The sequence below is a fragment of the Colossoma macropomum genome, unplaced genomic scaffold (genome assembly GCF_904425465.1).
Source record: "Colossoma macropomum unplaced genomic scaffold, Colossoma_macropomum, whole genome shotgun sequence".
In the NCBI taxonomy this organism is placed as follows: domain Eukaryota; kingdom Metazoa; phylum Chordata; class Actinopteri; order Characiformes; family Serrasalmidae; genus Colossoma; species Colossoma macropomum.
The window spans coordinates 3750574-3777648 of NW_023494803.1; the positions used below are offsets into that span (position 1 = coordinate 3750574).

Below are 27075 nucleotides of genomic sequence, written 5' to 3' on the forward strand. Positions count from 1 at the left end.
CGGGCGCGGCGGAGCAGACGGAGACGGCGGTGTGCGTGCGGGTGAGTAGCGCCGCCTCCCCGTCAGCGGCTCGGGGAAGGAGTGAGCGTGTGTGGGCAAAGTTTTGGGGAGGGGGGGGGGATCTATGTCATGTGTGGCTGTGGCGTCAGCCGTTAGCGCAGCCGGCGGGGCTTCTTTTAGGTGGGCACGAGTAACGTTTCGTTAAAAAATAACGCGAGGGAACGCGCGAGACAGTCCGGCGAGTCCAACTTGCCATGTGTTGTGATTTTCGTGGCGATGACGTCACGCGGAGCATGACGCTGGTACTCTCGGTACAGGCGAGGAGCGAGCTAGACGTGGTCGGTGACGCGAATTTCACCCGTTCCACCTTAAATGGTGCAGCAGTTACGTTCTGGAGCCAGGCGCCTGGATGTAACCGCCGCACCATTTAAGGTGGAACGGGGAAATTCGAAGGAGAAGCTGGCGAATAGGAAGGCAACTTCAGCCTCGTCACACACAAGCCTGTTTTCTGTGTTTACCGAGGTGAACAGCTGACCTGCGGTGTGTCTGCTGGACTGCTGTCCTCGCCGAACCACATTTCAGCCCCTTTTATCTTCGCCTCGCGGGCTGCGCGCCTTCAGCCTATTACGTAAAGTAGCATACCTCTCTCTGCTGCTGTCATATTACGTCACAGGGAGCGAGTGAGACGCTTCTTCACTTCTACAGCAGGGCCACAAACTCAGACTGTGCTGATGAACTTGCCAGCCTGAAGCCGAATAGCTGCACTTCTAGACTGAAATTCACAGCCTAAATGAACAGCCTTAAAGGGGAACTCCACCGACTTTTCAAAAAATTCTACTTAATTAAATCGTTGAGATGTAAACAAAGCCATTCGGAGTGGTTTGGAGCGAAATGCTCTGTTCTAGAGAAACTTGCAGAGTCAGAATTGTTTACAGTGGTGGTGATAGGAACCAGACGTCCAGCTCTAAAAGCTCCCTCGCGGAAATTTATTGCTTAACAGCTCCTTGGGACCACCGGTGGTTCCAAAACGCACTCCGTCATATTCTTCATAACTTTCATATTTCATAAGCTACATTCTAAAGGTGGGGGTCGTATGAGGCTGTAACTGTCTTCTTTCCAGTCAAATAGATGGGTGATGTGATTTTAAACCCTTATAATAAAAGAAGCTGAACTCACAATTTTTTTTTTCTACTGAAAGTCGACCCATTTTTCCACCAATCTGGGCTATAAACTATAAACAGATGGCGTCTCTTCAGTGATCTGCTCTGTAGAAATTATTTTTATAAAATAATACAAAGAGCGTCTCAGATTTTTGGCTTTCAGCAGTAAATTGTAAGCATAGAGCAATATGTGTGATCATAAACAAACATGTTCTGTTAATTTGAGGGGAGCTTTTACAAAAAATAAATAAATAAAAATTTACATTAATTTCATGCAGTTACTGAATAATTAGCCTTACGATTTGGTCATGGAAATTTAGATGGAAAAAACAAAATATACCCTGGAGAATAAGAGGTTAAGTGGTTTGATATGTGCTGCCTGGTGTCTGACCCGTTATTTTGTGATAAAGATTTGGCCTAAAATATATTTATTTTAATCCATTCGTTGTGGAGAGATGCATGCAGGGCAGTGTAAGGCAACATAGTCCCAAAAGAAAACTTATTTTTCACAGTTATGTTTATTTTTCCATATCAACGTTACATATAAAGCCTCAGAAGACGCCTGCAGGTTCACTGTTTGTTTGGATAGTGAATAAAATGGCTATATTTGTGTTGCAGACATGGCGACCCCTGGTTCCTATCACCACCACTGTAAAGAAATGAGTCTGTAAGTTTCTCTAAAATGTACCACTTCACATCGAACTACTCTGAATCACTCTGTTTACATCTCAAGGACTGAATTATTCATGATTTTGGAAAAATTGGTGGAGTTTTCCTTTAATGTAGCGACAGCTGCTGCTTCCCAGGTGTTCTGTTTGAGTTGTTCGTCCAGGATTTTTGTTTTTGAGCATGTTTCGGTAGGTATGTGTAGGTATGAGCCTGTTTGTCCTATATGTTCTGGAGCTGGGTACTCGATATTGTTTTGGGTGGGTGGAGACAGTCATAAAACCGTTTTGTGTACAACATCTGGAAGGTACTCACAATAACATCCCTCCAGTGAGAACTTTTGAAGTGACACACCCTCAAGGTTTTCCCCCTTTTTCCCTTGACAGGGACTTTCCGAGCAAGTTCTCATTTATAGGCCGACCGCTATGAAAAAATAAAAAGTTTTTAAAAAGTACCTATTCCTCCGGCACAGCAAGGCAGGATAGTAGTGAGACTTGACAGAACTGACATTTGAGATCCGTGATAATTGTGCGCTTTGTGTTTTATTTGGAAATATAATGTAACTTGGAAATGATGGCCTTGGAGTCTGTTTAATGGTCTAGGCCAGGGGTATTTAATTAAAATTCAGCATGGTCCAGTTAAAGAAAATATCCTCAAGCAAAGGTCCAGAACATCATAATGTCTAACTTGCATTATGATTCAGTGCCATATACTGTTTCCTGGAGTAGCCTAGTAGGTATATCAACATCTAATACAGTCGACAACTGAATGTCAAATCAAATAAAGTACAGTTCAGTCATATTTCAACAATATTTATGGTCAGTTTTCTCTTTTTAGATCACGACATGTGAAATAACTTCCCTCTGACTCACTTTCTTCTCCGACTGCTGTTTCTCGCCTCGTCCCTCCTGTGTGCGTCACTCATTCACGTCTCAGTGCTCATCGTAATGCACAGATCTGATTGGCTGAGTAGCGTCACATGACATTTACAATGCATACGATTGGTCTGTGAGTCTCCCGGGCCGCTAAAGCTACCGTAAAGGCTAGAAAATGTACGCTGATTAAAACAGGACCACCCTGTCGAAATTAAATAATTCTCCATAGTTTATCAGTTAAAGGTCCAGGTCCGCATAGGACAGCGTCTGGGTCCGGACTCGGACTGCGGTCCGCCTATTAGTGACCTCTGGTCAAGGTTTAAAGGGGCATTCCAGCCTAAAACTAGCATTTCGCTGTTGTCGGATGAAAACCTCATATCTCGGTTTTTATTGTTTTTCAGTTTTTGACACAATTTGAAAATGCCTGTCGCCCTTTACGTTGTGTGTAAATGTAATGAAGAATGGACCAAAAAAAACCGGCCCAAAATGACTTGAAAAAAAAGTCTGGTTCCATTGACTTACATTAAAAGTAAAGTAGGTTTTCTCCTTCTCCTGTAAAATTATCATTTTGGAGATACAAGATTTTCTTACGACAACAGTCATGTTATGTAATATTCTGTAGCACAGCACTGCATGCCTCAGCCCCACTGGTTTGAAATAATTCACAATTGTTTACCCTTTTTTATGTTTTCCATCAATGTTCTGTCATTACACTACCCAGCATGCATTCATACAACCATTGGGAATCCCCCATACAGTGATAAAGAAATCCTGACTGTTAATGTGGGTGTCAAGGCTAATCATAGGGACATGATATTTGCCATATCAGTAATGTTAGCTGTCTGGCCAGTTAGTGGGCAAAAAAAACAGGCCGTCCCCAAGATTACAACCTCAATCTTATAGTTTTCCTCCCATCTTCTAGATACATCATTAGAAGGGGATTTTCCCAGTCTTTAAGCTGGAAAGTCTCACTCTAGAGACTATTGTGACACCACTGTAGGAGGCGAAGCAGGCCTGCTTATAACAGATGAAGCAACAGTTACACTGTTCATTTTGGCCAGTATGTCCCCTTAACCTCACTGACGGTGTTGTTTGTTCTTCAGGGGCTTGCAGTCAGAGTGAGAAGAAGAATGTATTTTCATTGGACCATCAGCTGCCTCGGAGCTGAGGCGAGGACAGTATCACTGCGGCAGGCCCATCCTGTAGGGCCCTAGTTTCTGACCCCTGACCTCCGTGACCTTCTAGTGAAGATGGCGACCCAGAGGAGGCACCTGGTCAGAGACTTTAACCGGTACATCACCTGCTCCATGTGCCACGGCTACTTGATCAAACCCACCGCCGTCACCGAATGCCTGCACACATGTAAGGTCCACCTTTTCTCCCTCTGTTAAGCTTAACCTTCACCCCGAACCGAACCCTGAACTGGCCTGGCTTAACTGCAGCCTGTCATTTAGTGATCGACTCTCTCTTCTAGCCAGTGGTGGACAGTAATAAAGTAAATGTAATTCGTTACTGTACTTAAGTAGCTTTTTGTGTATCTGTACTTTACTGAAGGCGGCACGGTGGCGCAGTGGGTAGCGCTGTCACCTCACAGCAAGAAGGGCCTGGGTTGAATTCCCGGCCGGGTGACCAGGGTCATTTCTGTGTGGAGTTTGCCTGTTCTCCCCGTGTCTGTGTGGGTTTCCTCCGGGTACTCCGGTTTCCTCCCACAGTCCAAAAACATGCAGTCAGGCCGATTGGACAGGCTAAATTGCCCCTAGGTGTGTGTGTGAATGTGTATGTCTGTCTGTCTGCCCTGCGATGGACTGGCGACCTGTCCAGGGTGTATCCTGCCTTCCGCCCAATGACAGCTGGGATAGGCTCCAGCACCCCACCGCGACCCAGAAGTATAAGCGGTTTAGATGATGGATGGATGGATGTACTTTACTGAAGTATTTCCATTTTGGGTGACTTTTTACTTTCACTCCACTGCATTTCAAAGTCAAATATCTCACTTTTTACTCCACTACATTATGAGAAATCTGTCGTTCCTTTTGGTTTATGTGTGCATATAAATGTAACATGTCAAAACGAAAGAAGTGCGAAGCAAAAGCACCAATCATCAATGCTTTTGATCATTTTAATAGACATCAGCGTCACTAATTAATGACATTCTATTAAAAGACTGGTTTACCAAGAGAGACACTGGAGTATTTTCACCTAAAATGAGTTAATGAAGCGAGTCTTATTACATCAGAGTCATAATTAATCTTTTAGTACTTTTACTTTCGATACTTAAGTACATTTGAAGGCAAATACTTTTGTACTTTTGCTCAAGTGGAGGTCTAAAGGGAGGCTTGTTAATCCATTTATTTGGGAAACTAACATTGGCCCAGGTTAGCTATGTAACTCACTTGTTAGGCTAACATTAGCCACATATAAATATTACACATGCAATGTTATTGTTTACTCAAAAATGACCTAATGTTACGCTAAAAATATCAGCAAATGCCATTTAAAAGCTACGGCTATCAGTGACCCTTTAGTACCACAGAGGAAACAAACATGCTAACATTAATTTATCCTATCAATTTTACATCTCAGTCAGAAAAAGACAGAATTTTCTATTTTTCACCTATGTTTATAGAAGTTTACTCACTGGTTCCGTAGTCAGGCGTAACATTATGACCACCTCCTTGTTTCTACGCTCATTGTCCATTTGATCAGCTCCACTTACTATATAGGTGCACTTTGTAGGGTTGGTGGATCGTTCTCAGCACTGCAGTAACACTGATGTGGTGGTGGTGTGTTAGTGTGTGTTGTGCTGGTCTGAGTGGATCAGACACAGCAGTGTTGCTGGAGTTTTTCAACACTGTGTCCACTCACTGTCCACTCTAGATGCACCTGCACTGTTGGTCCACCCTGTATGGATGTAAGGCCAGAGACGATAGCTCATCTCTTGCTGTACAGTTTGAGCTAATCATCCTCCAGTCCTTCATTGGTGGTCACAGGACGCTGTTGGCTGGATATTTTTGGTTAATGGACTATTCTTAGTCCAGCAGTGATACTGGGGTGTTTAAATGATCCACAACCCAAATAGTACCTGCTCTGTGAGGGTCCATGGGGGTCCTGACCACTGAAGAACAGGGTAAAAGGGGGCTAACAAAGTATGCAGAGAAACAGATGGACTACAGTCTGTAACTGTAGAACTACAAAGTGCTCCTATATAGTAAGTGGAGCTGATAAAATGGACAATGAGCATAGAAACAAGGAGGTGCTCATAATGTTATGCCTGATCGGTGTATATGAAGTACATCCACTGAAAACGTAGCAAATTTAAATGGAAACTCCACCAATTTTTCAAAATTTCTGTGTGTTTAAATGGTTCAGATGTAAACAGAGTCATTCAGAGTGGTTTGGTGTGAAACGCTCTGTTCTAGAGAAACTGACCTGAGTCAGAATTGTTCACAGTGGTGGTGATAGGAACCAGACGTCTGAAGAGTTTAATGCCTCTAAAAGCTAAACTCACAGAAAGTTACTACATGAAATGGTTCTGAATTCACTGCCTGATGCCCGAGACACTGTTTTATGATAGTTTTGTGATAAAGTTTTTCAGATTTCAGATTTCCTTCAGATTTCCACTGATTTACATCACAAACTTTACATTTACAGTTAGTGGTTTTGCGTAATGGCTATATCTGTGTTGTAGACATTGAAGTTTGTAACTTTCTCTACAGGAAACTGTTTTACATCAAACCACTCTGAATTAATTTGTTTATGCTGCAATGACAGAATTATGCAAAAAATTGTAAAAATCAGTGAAGTTCCCCTTTGAACCATGTAATAATGTGGCTTATTTTGGTTTCCTCTCGTCTGATGCTGACCCGCTCAGCAGATAGCTCATCACAGATATTAAGAGTAAGGCTTTAAGTTGGCACAACAGCACTTTATCTTTTCCGATATCGATATTGAAACCTTGAGTATCGGTCAATACCAGTACTGAGCCAACATACATTTTTAAAGTGATTTCACTTTAAAATGAGAGATTTTTAATTGAAGCACTTCTCTAAAGTTGAGCAACTAAAAGTAGTCTATCGTGCTCAGACTAATTCTGCTACACCACAAGAAAAAATACAACGCTAACAACGTCATGTGTGGCAGTTTAGGGTAGATTTACTGCAGGATTGGATCAGATTTTTTTTTTTTTGCACTCTGATATCTGAACCAGCATTTTCTGCTGATATCAGCTTTGATACCGATACCCCTCAATACTAATAAGCCGTCTAGTCTGTGGTTTTTAGGCTTGAAGATGAAGATGCTACTTCTGTTTTTAGCTATGTAGTGTACTTTTGTCTATTTGCTTGCATAATGCTAAGCTGGTGGTCATAAGCTTCCATGTACTTGTTAGCAAACTTAGGACAACAAATATGTCTTGGCTGTAGGGCAGGCCTGAATAATATGAATACTTGAGTTAGGCCTGGGCGATTAATCAAAAGTAATCGAAATCCGACATTCAGAACTTCTAACCGATGTTGGTTATTTCGATTTTTTTAAAATTCTGTTCATTCTTTTCCCCACTCTGTGTGTTCATGTACTGTCCCCTTAAAAACGTACTACCGCGCGTGTATCACATGACTCTGCCACGTCCGCTCTGCGACATGGAAGCTAAGGCTGTGTTCACACAGCAGGCAAAAGTGGCCCAAATCTGATTTTCTCACCAAATCCAAATTTTTGTTGTTTGTCTGTTCACATTATCTATTAAATGTGATCTGTATGAGACATCAGTCTGAACAGATCAGCTCCTAAACTGACCCACATGCTCAAAAGAACAGAGCGTCACGCTGCTTCACGGCTCATCCAGAGGTAAACAATCTCGGCTGCCAGTGAACGCCAGTCGCTCCCGGAGGATCAGCTTCATCTTCTCCAGCATCACAGGAGCCATCATGAAGCTTCACTGACTGACAGCTGGGCTCATCACCCAGAATGTGTTCGAGCCGTAAAAAGGGCGCGGTCGCTTCTTTGGTTCGCGTCCTCGGATTCTTTAAACTTCACTTTCAGACTTTTAACTGTTCTTTGACGCTGCAGCCTCGTTCTCCTGCGGCCGCGTTCGGACATTTCTTTCGAAATCTCTTCAAACACGGAGGGTTTTGGATGAGTCTCTTCTACTGTTTTTACAGAAACATCAGCCCAAATGTTTCTGAGTCTCAGCAGCGTGAAATAATGATGAATGTCGAGTTGGATTGACATAAAAGCTGCGTGAATTCCAATCTGGCTGTTGAGATGATTTACATTAAGATATGCAGAACATATTTACAGTACAAACCTTCAGTGAACTATGAGGGCAAAAAAAACCAAAACAAAATATTTGTTCATTAATCATAATCGAGGTAAAACATTCAGTTAATCGTGATATTGATTTTAGGTCATATCGTCCAGCGCTAACCTAAGTATTAGTTTGTTATGTTGGTATTTGGTTCTCTGTTTGTTATTCAGCAGCTTCGTTTTTTTCGCACTTGGCCATGCTAATTATTCGTTACCCACAGATGTGTAACTTATAAATGCTGCACAAGTGAAAGAAGTGACTCATAAAATGTTTGAACAAAAGAGCCACAACTGCAGATTCTTTCACAGGAACGTAAAGTGCACAAACAGCTGGGCTTCAGCCTGATTATTATTACATAGCGGCCGCTGAATGGATATATTTTGAACTGCAGTAACGTGTAAGGGCCCAGCCTGGCTCTGAGCCGCCTCAACTCCAAGGTCCAAGATCCTTTCTCATGGGTTTTCCTTGGTTCCGCCTCCCTGCCATCCCGAACTTGCTTAAAGTGCCCATCAGGGGTCCCGTTTATGAGATTTCACTACTATGCCTTATTCCTACCTGCCATTACTATTCAGCAAGCAGCCTGGGTTGAAACACTCCTTATAACTTCAGTGTGAATGGGTGGGGCTAAACTGCTGTAGGCTGAATAGGCCAGATGTATAAAGGAATTTTGCTGGAGAATGAAAGGCTCTCTGCATGTCTGAGTACTGACTCAGATTTGACCCCTTAATCTCCCCTCTTTCTCTCTCTAGTCTGTAAGAGCTGCATTGTCCAGCACTTTGAGGAGAGCAACGAGTGTCCTGAATGTGGCATTCAGGTCCATGAAACCAACCCTTTAGAAATGCTGAGGTATATATGAACATATACGAATTTTGCTCTCCATATATTGGTGCCCCACCCAGGTTCTTCATTTCACGTGCTGCTGTTCTATGTTTAGGTTGGATAAAACGTTGGAAGAAATCATCTTTAAGTTGGTGCCTGGTCTTCGAGAGAGTGAGTTATCATATTATATGCATATTATACACCGATGAGCCAAAACAGTATGTCTAACCAGAGAAGGATGGTTTCCTCTTTTGAGTCTTGACTCTTCTCAAGGTTTCCTCATGCTCTTAGGGTGTTTTTCCTCATCCCTGTTGCCTTTGGCTTGGTCATTTGGGGCTTGGACCTGGATTTTCAGCAAAGCTGCTTTATGACAAAAAGCATGTATATGAAAAAGTCTTAACTTGACTCATTCTGTTATTGGTCATTTACATGACACCAAAACAGGACTCTACAAGATCTCTGAAGGTGCCTGGCACAAAGACAAGAACCGACTGTCTGCTTAATCTAATATATTCCAGGCCTTGACATGCACTGCTGTAGGGCTGGGTGATAAAACGATAATGATAAGTATCGCAATATAACTTTCCTCGATATAAGTATAAGAAATGTTCGATAAATGTTCGATATAATAGAGTATTCTCTCACCTCCACGTTCAAGCGACAGCCCTGGTGGTGTTTTCTACTGCAAGGAAAGTGACACTACTCTGCTGTCGCCACGAGAGGGCACACTTCTGAGTTTTTCGACATGATTAGAGAGGGAGGGGGGGGTCAAGAAGTGAAATGAGTCGCCAAATATTCTTTAGCGACGGCTGAAACGTGGAGTTATATATGCCCTGTCTGAGCGGAGCGACCGGCGATCTGTTCTCCTGTGACCGAGTGTGAGTGACGAGGTCAGTGGTGTAACTGTACTGACCTACAGTGAACTCACCTCTTTCCTAACATCCTAACCAGCTTTAGCAGTGTTAAATCACGTCTGCTCCTCTCAACTACAGCACTGTTACAGCGCTCAGTCATATTTTAGTATTAGTGCATTCACAAGCAGCAAAAGTGAAAGAAAGAAGTGGTTCATGTTCGTTACAGCACTGAATTAAACGAAAGTAAACTGAGGAAGCTGTGAGGCATTGGAGAGTGGGAGAACGCGACTAGCTGTTTAGCAGCTGGCTAACCTGAAGCAGCTCCGTCACTCACACAGCACGGCGAACTGATGTTACTGTAGATCAAACAAGACAAAAAAGCACTGATTTCAGTTTAAACATGCCTAAAAGGAGGACTCTGTTTGTCTGGTGTGAGAGATTCACACTTTTACACAGCGAGCGTCAGATATACTGCGGTTCACCCCTCAAACTGCTATGATAGAATAGAGAATCCAGTCTTCTGCAAGCTGGTGTCTGAATACTGTGATCTGCTCTGACATTGATGTGGTAGGAGTGACGGCAGTAAGACGGTGTGATCCATCCCTGACCTACCGAGCCAGATAATGTTTGCTGTTCGTATTAAGTTGATGTTGTTGAGAAACTAAACAGTTTAGCACTGGCCGAGCACTCGCCACCACACAGCTAAAAATATTCTGTTTTCTTTCTTAAATTATAAATATAACAAAAATTGTGGCCGTGCTTTTCCAGCTGATAAAAACAGCTGACCAGAAACTTTCTCCCACTCTCCCATGACAGATTTGTGAAATGTTGCACTGTTTGGTGAGTGTTTATCATGTTCTGACCATAAAGGATAGTTTAAAGCAGCCACTCAGGAGCAAAAATCAGCCTTCAAATAATGATTTGACATGTATCGTGATATATATTGATATCGAACGATATGATTTTTTTTTATCGTAATAACATTTTTGGCCATATCGCCCAGCTCTACACTGTTGTTATGAGATAACTTCCATTATCCGCTTCATCTGTAAGTGCTCATAATGTATTGGCTCATCGTTCTATAGAGGATGTATAATATGGCATAGAATTTGCTGGTGATAAATTTGGTTTATGTGTTGTTTTTTTTGTTCATCATTGTTCCTGACTAGAGGAGGAACAGCAAGAAATTGATTTCTGGAGGAAGAATAAATCCAGAGCAAATGGGGAAGGTAAGAAGTGCACATGAATGGACACTCTCTCACACGTCCTGTGTACAGTGATTGAAGTGTGTGTTAGGATTTGGTTCACTCACCCACACTTCATTAAAGTCTGTTTATATACGATGCAGAAGGCCCCAGGCCCAAGAAGACTCGGATCAGCGAAGAAGATGATGAGAAAGATGATGGAAGGGGCGGCGATTACCACAGGAGTGACCCACAGATCGCCATATACCTGGACTGCCTGCGAAACAACGGCCAATCAGGAGAAAGCATAGTAAAGGTGTGTGTGCTTATATGTTTGTGTCTTGGTCAGGAATGGGGGAGATGGTTATTCAAAAACCGGCTATTCGAACTCGATCCTAGGGCCTTTTTACACCCGGCATCAACATGTTTTCGGGATAAACATTCCAGTTTCACTTGACAACGTGAAAAGCTTCTCATTTAAACCAAAACAGTCTATTTTGGTCTCATCCGTCCACAAAACATTGAGCGCGTATACATGCACTCAATAATCCGATAACTGCAGAAAATCAGATTTTGTCAGTATTCCGATCAACACGTTTGCATGTGCTTGAGTAATCAGGTAATGGGGAAACTCCAGGTCTACATGAGTCAGACAGTAATCAGATTTCTGCTCAACAACCAGCCAATAAACTCACAGAAGACGACGTGACGTAAACATAATGTAAAACTCAAACTTCATGAGTGAACGTCGCACCACTTTACCTGAAAATATGAACATACGTCATCTAGAAGATGAAGAATATTTAATTCTATATGTAGTTCGTTTCAGCGTCGCTCCAAAAGTGTTTTGCTGCGTCTCGCGGCGATGCTGCTCGATTATTTCCGGGTACCACCGTCTGTTTTCGCACATGCTCAGACTGAGAAATCTGAAAGAAATCAGAGTAAGAGTTTACATGCACTGAAAAATCTGATTACTGAGCTAAAATCCAGCCTCTTTATTGGTTTTATTAATCAAATTTCTAGACCTTACTCCAATCTAAGAAATCAGAGTGTGCTGGTCACCTGACCTTTTAAATAATCGGATAACTGCAGAAATGCAATTATGAACTGATAATTGAGTGCATGTAAACACACTCAGCGTTAATATGCAAGTAGCATTTTTGTTTGTGCATTGCTGAGAAACCCAAACTGTGCACAGATGTTTGCAGTTACAACTTTTCTAAATGGGAAGCGAAATGTTTTATTATTTAAAGATGTAGTGTAATTTAAAGTATGATTTTTTTTAAAAATGTAGTTAATTACTTCTAAAAAGGATTTAGGCTAAAGATGGCAACAGCTTCCAAATACTTCCATTTACTTGCTTTTTTCAGCAGACGAACAGTAAAATAATTGACATTACAGACTGAAAAGAAACGACTTTTGGGTATTATGTATGTCGCAAAACCTGCTGTTTATAAACAGCTGAGTTTGTTGGACTACAACTACCACACACACTGAAACGTAACCTGTTGCTGTTTGCTGGCACTACGCCTTGCATAAGCAGTTGGGAGATGTTCAATATTGCACATGCTGAGAGGTGGGAGTAGTTCACAAATTACGTTATTGATTTCCATCACTTGTGAATATTGTCACACTGTGCAGCCTGAACAGTATGAAATATTTTCCCATTGTGATGCTCAGATACTATTCTTTAAAATTCCTGTACCTTGTCTGTGAACAATGGACTCTTTTTGTATTGTTGCAGGGTCTGATGAAGAAGTTTATCCGATGCTCCACCCGTGTCACTGTAGGCACCATTAAGAAGTTTCTCTGTGTTAAGCTGAAGTTGCCAAGCTCTTATGAGGCAAGAAATTCATTTATTTTATCCTATTTCTTCACCAGTTCATCACAGCTCATATCATTAAATTAGGCCTCAGAAGTCCAGATTTGTCAGAAATACAGTGCAAAGGTCAGAGGCCTCCCTTCATTTATTTGATTTCCATTCAAAACGACCATTAGGTACAAGTTATTCATTTTTCAGGAGATATTTCTGAATAGATTGATCAGACTGATTGATTAAAACTGGACTGCTAACAACCATGCAAGACCTGGTAGACACCAAAACTGCCCCCATCAGATAAACAGCACTTAAAGCTTTCATCTCTGAGAGAGAGGAGAAAATCAAGCTGCTTCAGATCTGAAAACATCCACAGGTGTTTCTGTCCATCCTTCCACTGTGAGAAGACGACTCAGCGCTGTGGGTCTGAAAGGGTGTGTAGCTATCGAGGAAAATAGGCAAAAGACAAATTTTGCAGTAGAACCTCACTGGACATCATGTGGAGTCAGGATTCATGGAGTCTAAATTTGTAATTCCGTGAGCAGAAGCGCGTCTACTGTGAGCTGACTAGCAGGTGAGAGAATAAACAGTGATTAAAGTTCCTCAGAGCAAGAGCCTTGTTCACTTTGGGCCAATGAAAGTGTCCAATCCAAGCTTCTCAACTTGTATCGTAACTAGGGGTGCAACGATTACTCGGCTTAGTCGACTAATTGGCAACTAATTTAGTAGTCGATTAGTTGGTGATGTCATCACGCGTGTTTCTCGTGCTCACTAGCAATGTTTTGATAAAAGCACGATGGCTGCCTCAACAACAACATCCTTAAAAGTGTGGGAGCATTGGGGCTCCCGAGTGGTGGAACCGTCTAAGCGTTGGCCCTGCATCAGGAGCTCGCGAGTTCGATCCCTGGTGATGCTACAGCCATCCGTGGCCCGGAGTCCTAGAGAGCACAGCTGGCCTCGCTCTCTGGGTGGGTGGGATGGCCCCGGCTTCTCCCCCCATCACTCGACGCGATGCTAGTCAGCGCAGGCGTCTGTAAGCTGACGTAGCAGATCTGGTGGTTGGCGCTTTCCTCCGAGCGCGTTCAGCTGTCCAATGACGTTGCGTGAGCGGCAGCTCGAAAAGATGCGTCTTCCGAGACCTGATTTCACAGGTCTCGGAAGAAGCCTGTGTTAGCCTTCGCCCTCCTAGCGTTGGTAGTATCGTGTGATTGGGGGAGTCGTAACTAGAGGGTGGAATTGGAGACGACTAAATTGGGGTAAAAATTACCAAAAAAAAAAAAGTGGGAGCATTTTGCGCCAAACTCAGAAAAAAAGGTTGTCAGTTGTGCTGTTTGTTAAGCCGACCTCAGCTGGCTAGGGGAGCCTCTGAAAAAGAAACACGTCGGGTCACTGCATGAATAAGATTCATCTCGGTAAGATATTTGCGCCGTCTTACTTCATGTTCTGAGCTGAGCTGTAACATCTTCTATTTTGATATGCATGTTCCCTTGAATTGCCAATGGAGTTGGAACAGAGAAGCAAGTAACTGTTAGGCTACGTTTACACAGCAGGTCAAAGTGGCCCAAATCCGATCTTTTTCCGCAAATGCGACACAGATGTGTGTCTGTGCGTCAGTGTGAACAGATAAACACACTGAATCTGACATTTTCAATTCCGATATGAGACGCTTTCATACGTGGTACTGAAATCCGATACGTATCCGATCTGCGGCCCAAATCTGATTTTCTCACCAAATCCGATTTTTTTGTTTGGCTGTTCACATTATCTTTTAAATGTGATCTGTATGCGACATCAGTCTGAACAGATCAGCTCCTAAACCGACCGGCATGCGCAAAAGAACAGTGCTTCACGTGGCTCATCCAGAGGTGAACAGCCATGACGGCCAGTGAACGCAAGTCACTCCGGCAGCTTTCAGTTTCGTCTTCGCCAGCATCACAGGAGCGAGTATGAAGTTCCAGTGGTTGACAGCTGGACTCATCACCCAGAATGAGTTCAAGTTCGCCGTAAAAAGGGCGCGTTATTCGGCCACTTCTTTGGTTCGTGTCCTCGGATTCTTTAAACTGTTCTCTGACGCTGCAGCCTCTGTCTCCTCCAGCCACGTTCGGCCGGTTCGTTCGAAATCTCTTCGAACACGGAGCGGCTGCGATGAGTCTCTTCTAATGTTTTGGTTCAGAAACATCAGACTAAATGTTTGTGAGTCTCAGCAGCGCGAAATTATGACGAATGTCGACTTGGACTGACGTAAAAGTCGCATGAATTCCGATCTGGCTGTTCAGACTGAGTCGCATTGCTGCAGATCGGATACGTATCGGATTTTAGTACCACATATGAAAGCGTCTCAAATCAGAATTGAAAATGTCCGATTCAGTGTCTTTATCTGTTCACACTGACACACATCTGTGTCGCATTTGAGGAAAAAGATCGGATTTGGGCCACTTTTACCTGCTGTGTAAACGTAGCCTTATTCACAGCGACCCTGTTCACTTTCCAGATAACGTTTACACTTTTACACACTGCATCGCCGTCCTAGCATCGAGGCCACCGGTGCGGTCAAATCTAGCGAACATATTAGAGCATTTCCAAACTGTTGCAAACAGTTTTCTGTTTTCCGCGGACGTTTGCCACCACTTGCGAACAGTTTTATGAGGTAGTTCTACGCGCATGCAGGGCAGCTGGATGAAGAGGTGCCGCTGAAATGATATCAAATTTAACTGTTCATAGAGAAGTTTGCCACAATCATTCTCCACTTTCCCTTCCTCTCCATCAGAGCACATCATCTCTACAGTGGGGAGTGGAGAGCGACACTCTCACAGGAGCACGGAGAGATGTGATTCAATAAAAATACCATTCTGCGATTGTAGAATTTAGTTCAGACAGACAGCAGAATGCACAGAGCACAGACTGCAGTTTAAATTATAATTTTAAATTAAATATTTTTTTTATTTGCTTGATTAAAGAAAATTGATTTTGTTTTGTTATATTTTATTGCTGCTGCTTTGCACATCCTTGATTTTAAATTTTGACAAAAAAAAATTGTTTTGTTTATATTTTGTATTAGCAGGAAAACTCATTAAAACATTGCATTTTTGAATATGACATTAATCTTTATTGTCTTTATTGTTAGTAAACACATAAAACAACCTTCAGCTAAATTTAAAAGCTGATAGCTACATAAGTTATTTGGTAATTCAGTGATTCATAATCCGAATAATCGATTATTCGTTTCAATAATTGATAGATTATCCGACTATCAAATTAGTCGTTTGTTTGTTGCCCTAATCGTAACCAGTGGGAAAACTAAAACAGTAAGGCTGAAACAGCATGTGTGTGTTGATGTGCTTTTTATGCAGAAAAAGTTCAGGAGGATCTCTGGGGAGGCACTTCCTTGAAAAGTGTGAATCGGTCCAGCCAAAGTATATCCAGATACGATCCACACATGAAATACGTGTGAGCTTTGGAAGTGTGGAAAAATATCCCTGCAGATTTCTTCAAAAAACTTAAAGCAAGTCTTTCAAAAAGAATGTAAAAATGAGAATATTAAAAATTGTGTTATTATATTTAGTTCATGAGACTTCTCTGTTATTTTGTGTTATTCTCCAGGGTATATTTTGTTTTTTCCATCTGAATTCACATGACCAAATCGTAAGGCAAATTATTCAGTATCTGCATGAAATAAACATAAATTTTTATTTTATTTTTTATTTAATTTTTTTTGTTAAAGTTCCCCTCAAATTAACAGAACATGTGTTTTATGATCACACATATCGCTATATGCTTACAATTTACTGCTGAAAGCCAAAAATCTTAGACGCTCTTTGTATTATTTTATAAAAATAATGTTTACAGAGCAGATCACTGAAGAGACGCCATCTGTTTACAGTTTATAGCCCAGATTTGTGGAAAAATGGGTCGACTTTCAGTAGAAAAAAAACTTGAGTTCAGCTTCTTTTATTAGTTAAAATTACATCACCATCTATTTGACTGGAAAGAAGACAGTTACAGCTCTCATACGACCCCCACCTTTAGAATGTAGCTTATGAAATATGAAAGTTATGAAGAATATGACGAAGTGCGTTTTGGAACCACCGGTGGTCTCAAGGAGTTAAAAATGTAAGAAAGTATATTTCCCCCCCCAGGGCTGAAAAATGAATAACTTTTATAACTTTCATTACTAGTCAGCTGTTATGACTAGAAATGATGTAAATGAAGGGTGGTCTCTGACTTTCTCACAGCACTGTACATCACATTCAAGCCAGTATTGAATATTTCAGTGTTTGTAGCTTCTACATTTTCCTTTCACTAAGTTACTTCTTTAGCTTTTTAAGCATTTATACCGTAGGTAAACGTATTTGCCTGCTAGTAGGTGTGTTTTTCATGTGTATTTGTGCTTCCAGCTTGACGTTCTGTGTAATGGGGAAATCATGGGGAAGGACCACACCCTGGAATTCATCTACCGAACCCGCTGGAGACTGCGGGGAGACAGCGTGAGTGTGTGTTACACCCACTGGTCTGCTTCAGTGGACAATACACTACTTCATAGGCTCGGATCGTTTTTCTTCAGTCGACGTTTGGCACTTACATAGTTACATTGGGTGTGTGTGTTTTTTTATGCGGTTGCTGAAGCAAAAAGGGTGAGAGAGTGTGTGATTACTTGAAATCAGCAGTGTAAAAGTAAGTGCCCACGTTCAGAGTGGGTTCAAAGGAAGCAGAGATGAGTCCGAATTTTCAGACAATCAAGTCATGAATTTTTACAAAATAATGATTTTCTCTTACTTTTTACGTTTTCATAAGAACCTCCAGATGTCTGTACTCTGTACTCCACCACAAGGAAGTGAAGCCTGTGTTACGTATTGGTCTGAATTTCTTATTTTGTCTGTGTCCAGTCCAAAGAAGCAAACACAGACTACTGCAGCCAGCTAAGGGCAACTACACATTGACCTAGAAGCGCCGCACTAGTGTTGTAGTACCTGAGTCCGCTCTCGGTCTTGAAACTCGGTTGTGTCTTGGTCTTGTCATCGTCTGGACTCGGGCTAACCTCAGTCTCGGGGTGAAATGGACTTTTTCTTGAGCCCAGTCGAGTGCGATGCCTCCATCTTACGTAACTGGAAACGGAACTTTTTTCTTTCATTATTGTACATCAGCAAAACTTTCAACTAGAATAAAACTTGTTTAAATCAAATCTGTTCCTCCTCTATCTGAGGATCTGATTGATCCTTCCGTGATGGCTTGACTGCGTATTATTAGTTTGTTGATATTCATTACTTCCAACATTCAAACGCCTCAGGAGAGCAGATCAGAATGTTATTATTACTCTGTTTTTAATTAATAATAAAAATTATACAACAGTTAGTTTCGGCCACGCAAACTAAATGGTTGAGAAGCGTTCTGACCGTGTTGTTATGGGTTTTTCCACAAACACTGTATCACTCCGCTGCTAAGCAACGACTTTGACAGCTGTAGGAGACGCTCAAGCCATTTGAACGTTTTTACTTCTTACTTTGCCACAAACAGAAAATGGACACTTTTAAGATCACATCTGACCGACAGCTGATTTGGTCAGACTCTGAAGATGAGATGACACTAAATTCCCAAACTGTCATCACCACTGAGCAGCTTTTCAGTCGGCAGCTGAGACAGAAGAACAGCTAAACAACCTGGAATCAGCCAGAAATGAACCCAACACCATTCGCCAAACTAAATGGGCTGTAAGATGCTTTACAGACTGGCTGGAACAAAACAACATTAATACTGATCTGGCAAAAACTGACAAAACTGAGCTAAACTTGATATTGCGGCAGCTTTATGGCTCAGTCTGTACTTCAGAAGGCGAGGCTCACAGCCGACTGTGCAGCGAATGGGCGGAGTTTGTTACTCTGACGCAGCAACAAGCTGCTCGTTAAGGAACTATAATTTGGTGAAGGAACTGTGAACATTAAAACATTAAACGCCGCGTTCACGGCCCAGTTTATTAATTTATTACTTTATTAATATTTAACTGTTGTATAAAAGCAAAAGAACATTCGAGCTACCAAATCACAGCTGTGATGTTATTTGCGATAACACACTCCCTCTGTGTTCTACTGCTTAATGGAAAACGTGCTGTTTGGTTTATATTCAGTAGAATTTAGAGGGTGATTCTGAAGTTTTAGAAAAGAGGGGACAGAGAATAACCTCACCATCATTTGCATCCAAAAGTTGCAATGCAAAGGTATATTATATATTATATATATATATTATTTATTATTATCATATTATCCACCCCCTTTCTGTTTTCAAATTCTGAGTAAATCTAAATCTGATCTCAGTCTCTCCGCTCCAGGTCTCACTCTTGACTTGGACTCGACTACCACAAAGTAGCCACGTTTACATGCAGCCTAATAATCCGTTAATAATAGCTCAATCGGAATACAATACGTCCATGTAAACACTTCAGTCGGAATAGTCTAGTCCGACTGAGGCCGTTCGAAATACATTTTCTATCCGACTGATCGAGGTGGGTAATCCTGTAAATAATCTGTTAAATAGAAGAATAATATCTGTGTAAACGCCTGTATCTGATTACATTCCCTATCGGAAAGTTTCAGTCCGTTCTGATCATGTTCGTCGCGTCATAGTGAAAGTTTATACCGTTCAACATGGCGGAGCAGAAACTGTTCTGCAGAGGAGACGAAGTTCATGCCCTGATCTTTAAAAGACGGCGGTGGGACGGACGTCCAGCTTATGTGTCTCAGAACACGACGTCTTCCTCTCGGCCTTCTTTAATAAGGACATGTGAAGGACGTTTTCCTGAGTCTGACATCATTTTAAAGCAGTTAAAAACACAAGCACTGCTCACTGCTGCTCATCTCACTCTGACTGGACTCATGTGATGCTGGTTGTCATGGTAACGTTTACTCTAAATTGTTCTCTACGCATGCGTGTAATTTTGGGTCGGATTACTTGTAGTGAGCATGTAAACGAAGATTTTCTATCAGATTGTTGAATAGAGTAAGAATATAAACACCTCAGTGTTAATCTGTAATCAGAATGTTCAATCGGATTGGCAAAAGCCTTTGCATGTAAACACAGCCAGTGTTGGTCTTCACTTGGACTCATTATGTATACCTCGATTTATACACTGCAATGATATCTGTCGTGGCATGTTTATTGCATAGTTATGTCAAGGTTTTGTCAACCTTCTGTAGCAGAGTTCAAGTACAGTGTTGCCAAATTTAGATTGGCTGCCTTTCTGAGTGTAAATTTCAAGCCACGTCTCCTACTAGTCCGGGTTTCTTAAAGTAATAACTGTAATGAGAGACGTTAGAAAGAGAAGAAATCCATGCCTCTGGTCTTCACCTCCTGAGTCTTAAAATTAATTTTAATTTTTTCTAAATTTGTCCATAATTCAGTCCTTGATGATGGTGTAAACGAGCCAATATGATTGGTTTGATGAGAAATGTAGATTTCTTTTCAGAATTTTTTTACAGTGGTGGTGATCCAAGGGTTCTGTTGTCTACAGTGCAGATGTACCTGTTTACAGCCATTTTATTTACTGTCCAAAACCACTAGTGAACCTCTGAGTTCTGTTGATAATGGTACTTTAGCGTATATGTCAGCCTCAAGAGGCAGTAAACCTCATGTTCAGAGCCTTCGCATTTTGTAAACTCTGTAATGCAACAACTTTTTTTTGTAATGCAACAACTTTTAATGTCTTTTTCTACAATCAGATTGATCAGTGATCTGATTGATAAGTATAAAAAGAATGAAAATGAAAGTTAAATCGTCAGAATTATTGGTCAGTTTTTATGGGCACACTGTATTAGAATATATTTCCTGTATCACAGCCTTGTCCAACCGTATACCTCCAAAATAGCAACAAAACTGTACGGGTAAATTGTTTGAGCTGCGCCTGTGCAATCTAAAAAAGTCGGGGGGCTCTTTTGCCTTGCAGTGTCCTGCGTGTACATCTCTGCCAAGAAAATGTTTTAGGCCAAAACCTTCTCACTGAACTGTCATAAAACAATGAGTGTGTTTTCATGCACTCACTAATCTGATAACTGCAGAAAATCAGATTTTGTCAATCTGATTAACGCGTTTACATGCATTTGAGTAATCAGAAAAAGACGTGACGTAACCGTGATCTAAAACCAAACTTCATGCCGCGCCACCTTACCTGAAAATATTAACAATATTAATTAAAAACATATTCAGATCCTTTATTTTTTTCAAGCGTGTAGTTGGTTTCAGCGTCGCTCCGAAAGTGTTTTGCTGCCATCTTGTGGCAACGCTGCTTGCTTATTTCTGGTACCGCGGTATGTTTTCGCACATGCGCAGACTGAGAAATCTGAAAGAAATCAGAGTAGGAGTTCACATGCACTGAGAAATCTGATTACTGAGCTAAAATCCAGCCTCTTTATCAGATTTCTTAATCAGATTTCTAGACCTTACTCCAATCTAAGAAGTCAGAGTGTGCTGTTTACTTGACCACTTGAATAATCAGATAACTGCAGAAATCCGATTATTATCAGATTGTTGAGTGCATGTACACACACTCAGTGTCTCGGGCATCAGGCGGCATGTTCATGACCATTTCATGTAATAACTTTCTGTGAGGGAACTTTTAGGACGTCTGGTTCCCATCACCACCACTGTGAACCATTCGGACTCTGCTGTTCTAGAATGGAGCATTTCACACCAAACCACTTTAAAACTGTTCACTTTTTAACCTTTTAATTGTGTGTGTGTGTGTGTGTGTGTGTGTGTGTGTGTGTGTGTGTGTAAGAGTCCTGAAGAGTGTGAACAGCTGTCAGTATGGGTGGGAGTGGCAGTAGCAGAAGCTGCTCACAGCTACTGACAGCTCTATGACTCACACATCTCCAGTTACAGACACACATACTTGCTCACATATAGACACACACAACACTACAAGTGCAAGTTGGGACAGGAAAGAATAGCAGAGGATCCAAAAGTACTTGGGCTCCACGACTGGGACAAAATACTAGGGATGTGCATAATTTAGATTTTTGAAAATTAATGATGGGGCTGAAAGAGCTGCAATTTTTATTATGGTCTTTATCATCAGCACTGTTGTCATAAGTTTTAAGTGGGCGAATTTAACTTAAAAACACAGAGCTTGGGAACTGCCTCTGGATTTGTTAGACCAGGGGTCGGCAACCCAAATGTTAAGAATTTTGTCCTTTCAACAAAAATCAAACCAACTTGGAAGCCACATTTGATGTCCATTTTACCATCTTGGCTGTAAATATGTCTCAGTATGTGCTGATGTAGGCTAAAAAATATAATATAAACAAAAATGCAAACTGTAGCCACGTTTCTCGCATCTCTGGCAGGAAACTTTTCCACAAAAGTGGAATAGTTTCCTGTTAAATGTCTCTCAACGTTTTTTAACTTTTAACTTAAAAGTTAAAACGTATTAACTTTTTACGAGGCTGAACGCAGCTTCTTATTCGCACGATTCTTGTTCGAATTTTCCCGTTCCACCTTAAATGGTGCCTGAGGTGGCAGAGGCTGCTGCACCATTTAAGGTGTAATGGGAAAATTAGAACCATTGACTTCACCCTCGTGACTTTTTAGTGTTTGACAGTTTCTTGTTGCAGATTAAACGAATCAGGAAACCAGCTGGAGTGATTATAAATAGAAATAAGCCCATTCGTCTCCAAATAATCAATGTTCATCTTAAATCACTCTCTTTGTAATGTCGTTAGCTATTAGCTAGGCGAGACTGTTATCTGCGTTGCTATGGTGACTAGCAGTCTGTCTTCAGGGTTAAAGGGTGAATTAGCAGTTCTACATTAACTCCAGAGCTTAAGAACATTTATTGTTAAACTGTGTTGAACGATCAGCAGAGCTTTATTTTACTGTAAAGGAGGATTATTTTATTACTACCTACAAATCTAATTCTGCTTGGAGACCACAGGACAGTAAAAGAGCCACAAGTGGCTGTGGAGCCGCATGTTGCCAACCCCTGTGTCCAATCGGAAACAACCAAATACCCAAGAGCTGTGACATCTCATGTACAGTGGTACAGTGTAATATACATTAGGGATGTGACAGATATTCAATAATATTCAATACATTTGATCATTCAAATATTCAAAAAACAGAAAAGCCACTCGAATAACTGATACTTTTAGCACACAAGCTTCAGTGTATTGGTTTTCAACAAAGTTTTGTTTATGAAGCAAAACACCAGCGCAGGGGTATTTAAAATTCAGTAAGGTTCAGTTCCTCAATTCCTCAAGCAAAGGTCCAGAACATCATAATGTCTAACTTGCATCATGATTCAGTGCCATATACTGTTTACTGGAGTAGCCTAGTAGGTATATCAACATCTTATACAGTCAACAACTGAATGTCAAATCAAATAAAGTACAATTCAGTAACATTTCAACAATATTTATTGTCAGTTTTCTATTTTTAGATCACGCCATCTGAAATAACTTCCCTCTGACTCACTTTCTTCTCCGACTGCTGTTTCTCGGCTCGTCCCTCCCCTCTGTGTGCGTCACTCACTCGAGTCTCAGTGCTCAACGTAATGCACAGATCTGATTGGCTGAGTAGCGTCACGTGTGATATTTACAACGCATGCGATTGGTTTTTGAGTCTCCTGGGCTGCTAAAGCTACCGTAAAGGCTAGAGAAGTTACGCTGATTAAAACAGGACCACCCCGTCGAAATTAAATAATTCTCCATAGTTTATCGGTTAAAGGTCCAGGTCTGCATAGGACAGTGTCTGGGTCTGGACTCGGACCACGGTCTGCCTATTGTTACTCGCAGTAGCAGCACGTCTAAATAGAGCGATGTATTTTGCCTGCATGTCTTGAAACAACAGCGATTTATGGTTATGATTTATGTATCAGCTAATGAATAGAAATTATGCTCTAAAATGTTACATATAAATGACATATTTAAGTTTTTATAAACATGTAAATTGACCGCAACCGTTCAAACCTTTGCATACGACCGTTTCTGTAAACTGTTCTTTTCTCTCTCCTCAGCCGTATCCCATGGTTCTGGAGTACCGGCCCCGCATCGACTTCGGCTAAACCCAAAGCGGTTAGGGCACGCTCGTTGGTCTGAGGCTGACCGAACTCATACAGTGGACAGACGACACAAAAAAAACCCTGCTTAAATGAATGGTTGTGCCTCCTCAGAAATACAGCCACCCAGCCTGACTGGCTGCACTTCTGCTCCCACCCAACCTCTTCCTGGTTCGTCCCTCGCTTGTTTTGGAGTGACAGGCTTGGCTCCACCCCTCAGCGACATGTATGGCTACTTCTCTAAGTAAGACTTCTGTTGCTTGCTGTCTCCATGACAACACATCAGCGCGAGATGGCCCTGTTGGGAGTTCGCTGCCGAGGACAAACAGGGTTGTGATGGACGAATAACAAAAAGCACTTAAAAAAAAAATGCACTTCAGCGAAGATAAAAGACAGATGAAAGCAATGTTGTCTTGCAGGGTCCCCCGAATACGTGGAGTCTAAGCAGAAGAACTGGTGAGCTCACTGATTTTCAGCATACCAGTGTACCAGTGTTAGTATTTGTATTGGCGTGATGCATTGAATCAGGAGAATTCAGCAGAGGCTGTTTCTCAGTTTTCTTTCTTTTTTTTTTCTTTTCTCTCGTTCTCTCTCTCTGTTTCTCCCTCCCCTCTTTCTCTTTTCCTTTGCCTCGTTCTTTATCTTTCTCTTGCGCACACACATTCTTGCACACACACTCATCTTTGTTTTTTCTCTCTCTTTCTCTCTCTCTCTCTCTCTCTCCGATTCCTGTAATGGTGTTTTTGGCAGCCGCCTGAGATATTAATGGATCTTATTCAGATGGGTTTGAATGGAAGGCGCCCCGAATTACATCCCAGTCTTATCCAGTGGAAAAGAAGTCCCAGAAAATCACGAAAAGGGCAACGACCTAACTTTTTCAGTCGCATCGAAGGCCAAAGCATGGAGTAGTTTTAGGTTATGGAAGTCAGAGACCACCCCTCATTTATTTAATCTCCAGTCAAAACCGCTGTTAAAGTACAAATGAGTGTTTTTTTAGGAAATGTAAATATAAGATAATCCACTGCAGGAAGGAAATGGACATTATAACACTGAACCTGGACATCTGACCTCTGTGGAGTGAGGTTTTGTGGACCGACAAGTCAAAATGTTTCATCAGGATTATTTCAGATAATCTAACCAACTTCTAAGACTGAACATTTGGAGGTGTGGAAAAATTTCCCTGCAGATTTCTTTGAGGACCTGAAAGCAGGACTACTGAAAATAAGAAAGAAAGCTGTAGAAAAGGCAAAGTGTGGAAACACTAAATACTGAACCATTTGATATTATATTTAGTTGTTGAGCACCTCTATGTAAGTTTGATCAGTTTACCTGCTTTCTTTCATATACAGGAAACGTGAATAACTTGTACTTAATGGCCATTTTGACTGGAAATTAAGTAAATGGAAGTGCACTGCTTTTTGCATAGTATTATACACCGATCAGGCATAACATTCTGACCACCTCCTTGTTTCTACGCTCATTGTCCATTTTATCAGCTCCACTTACTATATAGGTGCACTTTGTAGTTCTACAGTTATAGACTGTAGTCCATCTGTTTCTCTGATACTTTGTTACCCTGTTCTTCAGTGGTCAGGACCGCCATGGACCCTCACAGAGCAGGTACTATTTGGCTGGTGGATCATTCTCAGCACTGCAGTAACACTGATGTGGTGGTGGTGTGTTAGTGTGTGTTGTGCTGGTATAAGTAGATCAGACACAGCAGTGCTGCTGGAGTTTTTAAACACTGTGTCCACTCACTGTCCACTCTATTAGACACTCCTACCTTGTCAGTCCACCTTGTAGATGTAAAGTCAGAGACGATAGCTCATCTGCTGCTGCACAGTTTGTGTTGGTCATCCTGTAGTCCTTCATCAGTGGTCACAGGACGCTGTTGGCTGGATATTTTTGGTTGGTGGACTATTCTCAGTCCAGCAGTGACACTGAGGTGTTTAAAACTCCAGCAGTACTGCTGTGTCTGATCCACTCAGACCAGCGCAACACACACTAACACATAACCACCACGTCAGTGTTACTGCAGTGCTGAGAATGATCCATCACCCAAATAGTACCTGCTCTGTGAGGGTCCATGGGGGTCCTGACCACTGAAGAACAGGGTCAATTACAGTCTGTAACTGTAGAACTGCAAAGTGCACCTATATAGTAAGTGGAGCTGATAAAATGGACAGTGAGCGTAAAAACCAGGAGGTGGTCATAATGTCATGCCTGATTGGTCTGTATCATTGTCAGAACACCTCAAAACTTTTTTTGTCACCATAAATTACATGAAAAGTAAGAAAGCTTTTTCCTCTGTATACTTTCCATTTTGGAGATTTTTGGAGAGGTTTTGTTGTTGTTATGACGATGATGATAGATTAGTGAATTCAGTGACAAAATCATTAACCAGGAAAGTGTGAGGTACGAACTCCAAAGTACCAGCTAATTAATTTGGGTAAACTGATAAGTTCCAAGACAGTTTATGCTAAATAAATTACACTGAAATGCCCAGCTGGTTCTACATATTAACTGAGTAATTGTGGGCAACAGTCTCCAAAGTACTATGTAATTGTTTTATAACCATTTTTAATTACATTGTACTGTGAAGTCTGTGCCACATATTTAATTATTTAATATCGAGAATCTGAGTATTGTTTAGTTAAATTGTCCTGGAGCTTACCATCATATTACCCAAAAATAAATACCTGGTACTTTGAATTTTGTACCTCACACTTACCTGGCTAATTCCTAGAACTTAACAGCTGTCAAAGAAAGCCTTACAGTTTGATTGATAATATGGACAAACTAAATTGCTAAAGTAAGTCCGTTATGCTCGTTTAGCTGAGGGATGATTAGAAAGGTGATCTGTTAATGACGTTTGGGAACATCTTAACGTTACGCAGTTGCGACTGATGTATGTTGCTGTTTGTGCAGATCTATAGGCCGTGTGGTTTTATGAGGCTACATCTGTGGATCTGCATCATGAGCTCTAATTAATTATGTCCCCTCACTGTATTAGATTACATCTTATCGTAAGGCCTGGTTTAGATCACACTGAAAGAACTGCCAAAATCAGTTGGAGGAGCATTCCCAAAAAGTTTGTTAGTGCTCAGTTTCATTACACTGAGTGCTCTGAGTCTTGAATCAATGCCAGTCACTTTTTGTTTTTCCTCTTAAGCAGCCATTAACTGTCTGTATGCCAGGCTGAATTCACTGCTCTAACAGTTTTTGTTATTGTGATAAAGTAAAGATGATGATGATGGTCATTATTATTATTATTATTATTATTATTGTTGTTGTTGTTATTGTTATTGTTATTATTATTAGGGATGCACTGAAATTCCCACCACTGAAAATCTTCACCCCA

General features: G+C 41.4%; 1 protein-coding gene across 2 annotated transcripts; it reads left to right on the top strand.

The window, feature by feature from the left end:
- On the top strand, positions 1-25217 carry pcgf5a (polycomb group ring finger 5a). 2 transcript variants are annotated; one of them, XR_005008559.1, is made up of 10 exons: positions 1-41; positions 3805-4063; positions 8753-8849; positions 8938-8993; positions 10846-10905; positions 11025-11176; positions 12605-12703; positions 17071-17160; positions 23673-24170; positions 24465-25217. XR_005008559.1 is itself a non-coding variant. In XM_036593762.1 (9 exons), the coding sequence occupies exons 2-9, from the start codon at positions 3952-3954 to the stop codon at positions 23718-23720; spliced, it is 714 nt and encodes a 237-aa protein (XP_036449655.1). In that variant the 5' UTR covers positions 1-41; positions 3805-3951; the 3' UTR covers positions 23721-25217. The 2 variants fall into 2 exon arrangements, 1 of the variants encoding a protein (XP_036449655.1); XM_036593762.1 differs by having other exon boundaries at positions 23673-25217.
- The last annotated feature ends 1858 nt before the right edge of the window (positions 25218-27075 follow it).

Bases quoted from the DNA above. Each gene is read 5' to 3' on its own strand.
- pcgf5a (XM_036593762.1), top strand. From the start codon at position 3,952: ATGGCGACCCAGAGGAGGCACCTGGTCAGAGACTTTAACCGGTACATC. The intron at 4,064-8,752 runs GTAAGGTCCACC...TTCTCTCTCTAG, and splicing joins CACCGAATGCCTGCACACAT to TCTGTAAGAGCTGCATTGTC. The intron at 8,850-8,937 runs GTATATATGAAC...TTCTATGTTTAG, and splicing joins AACCCTTTAGAAATGCTGAG to GTTGGATAAAACGTTGGAAG.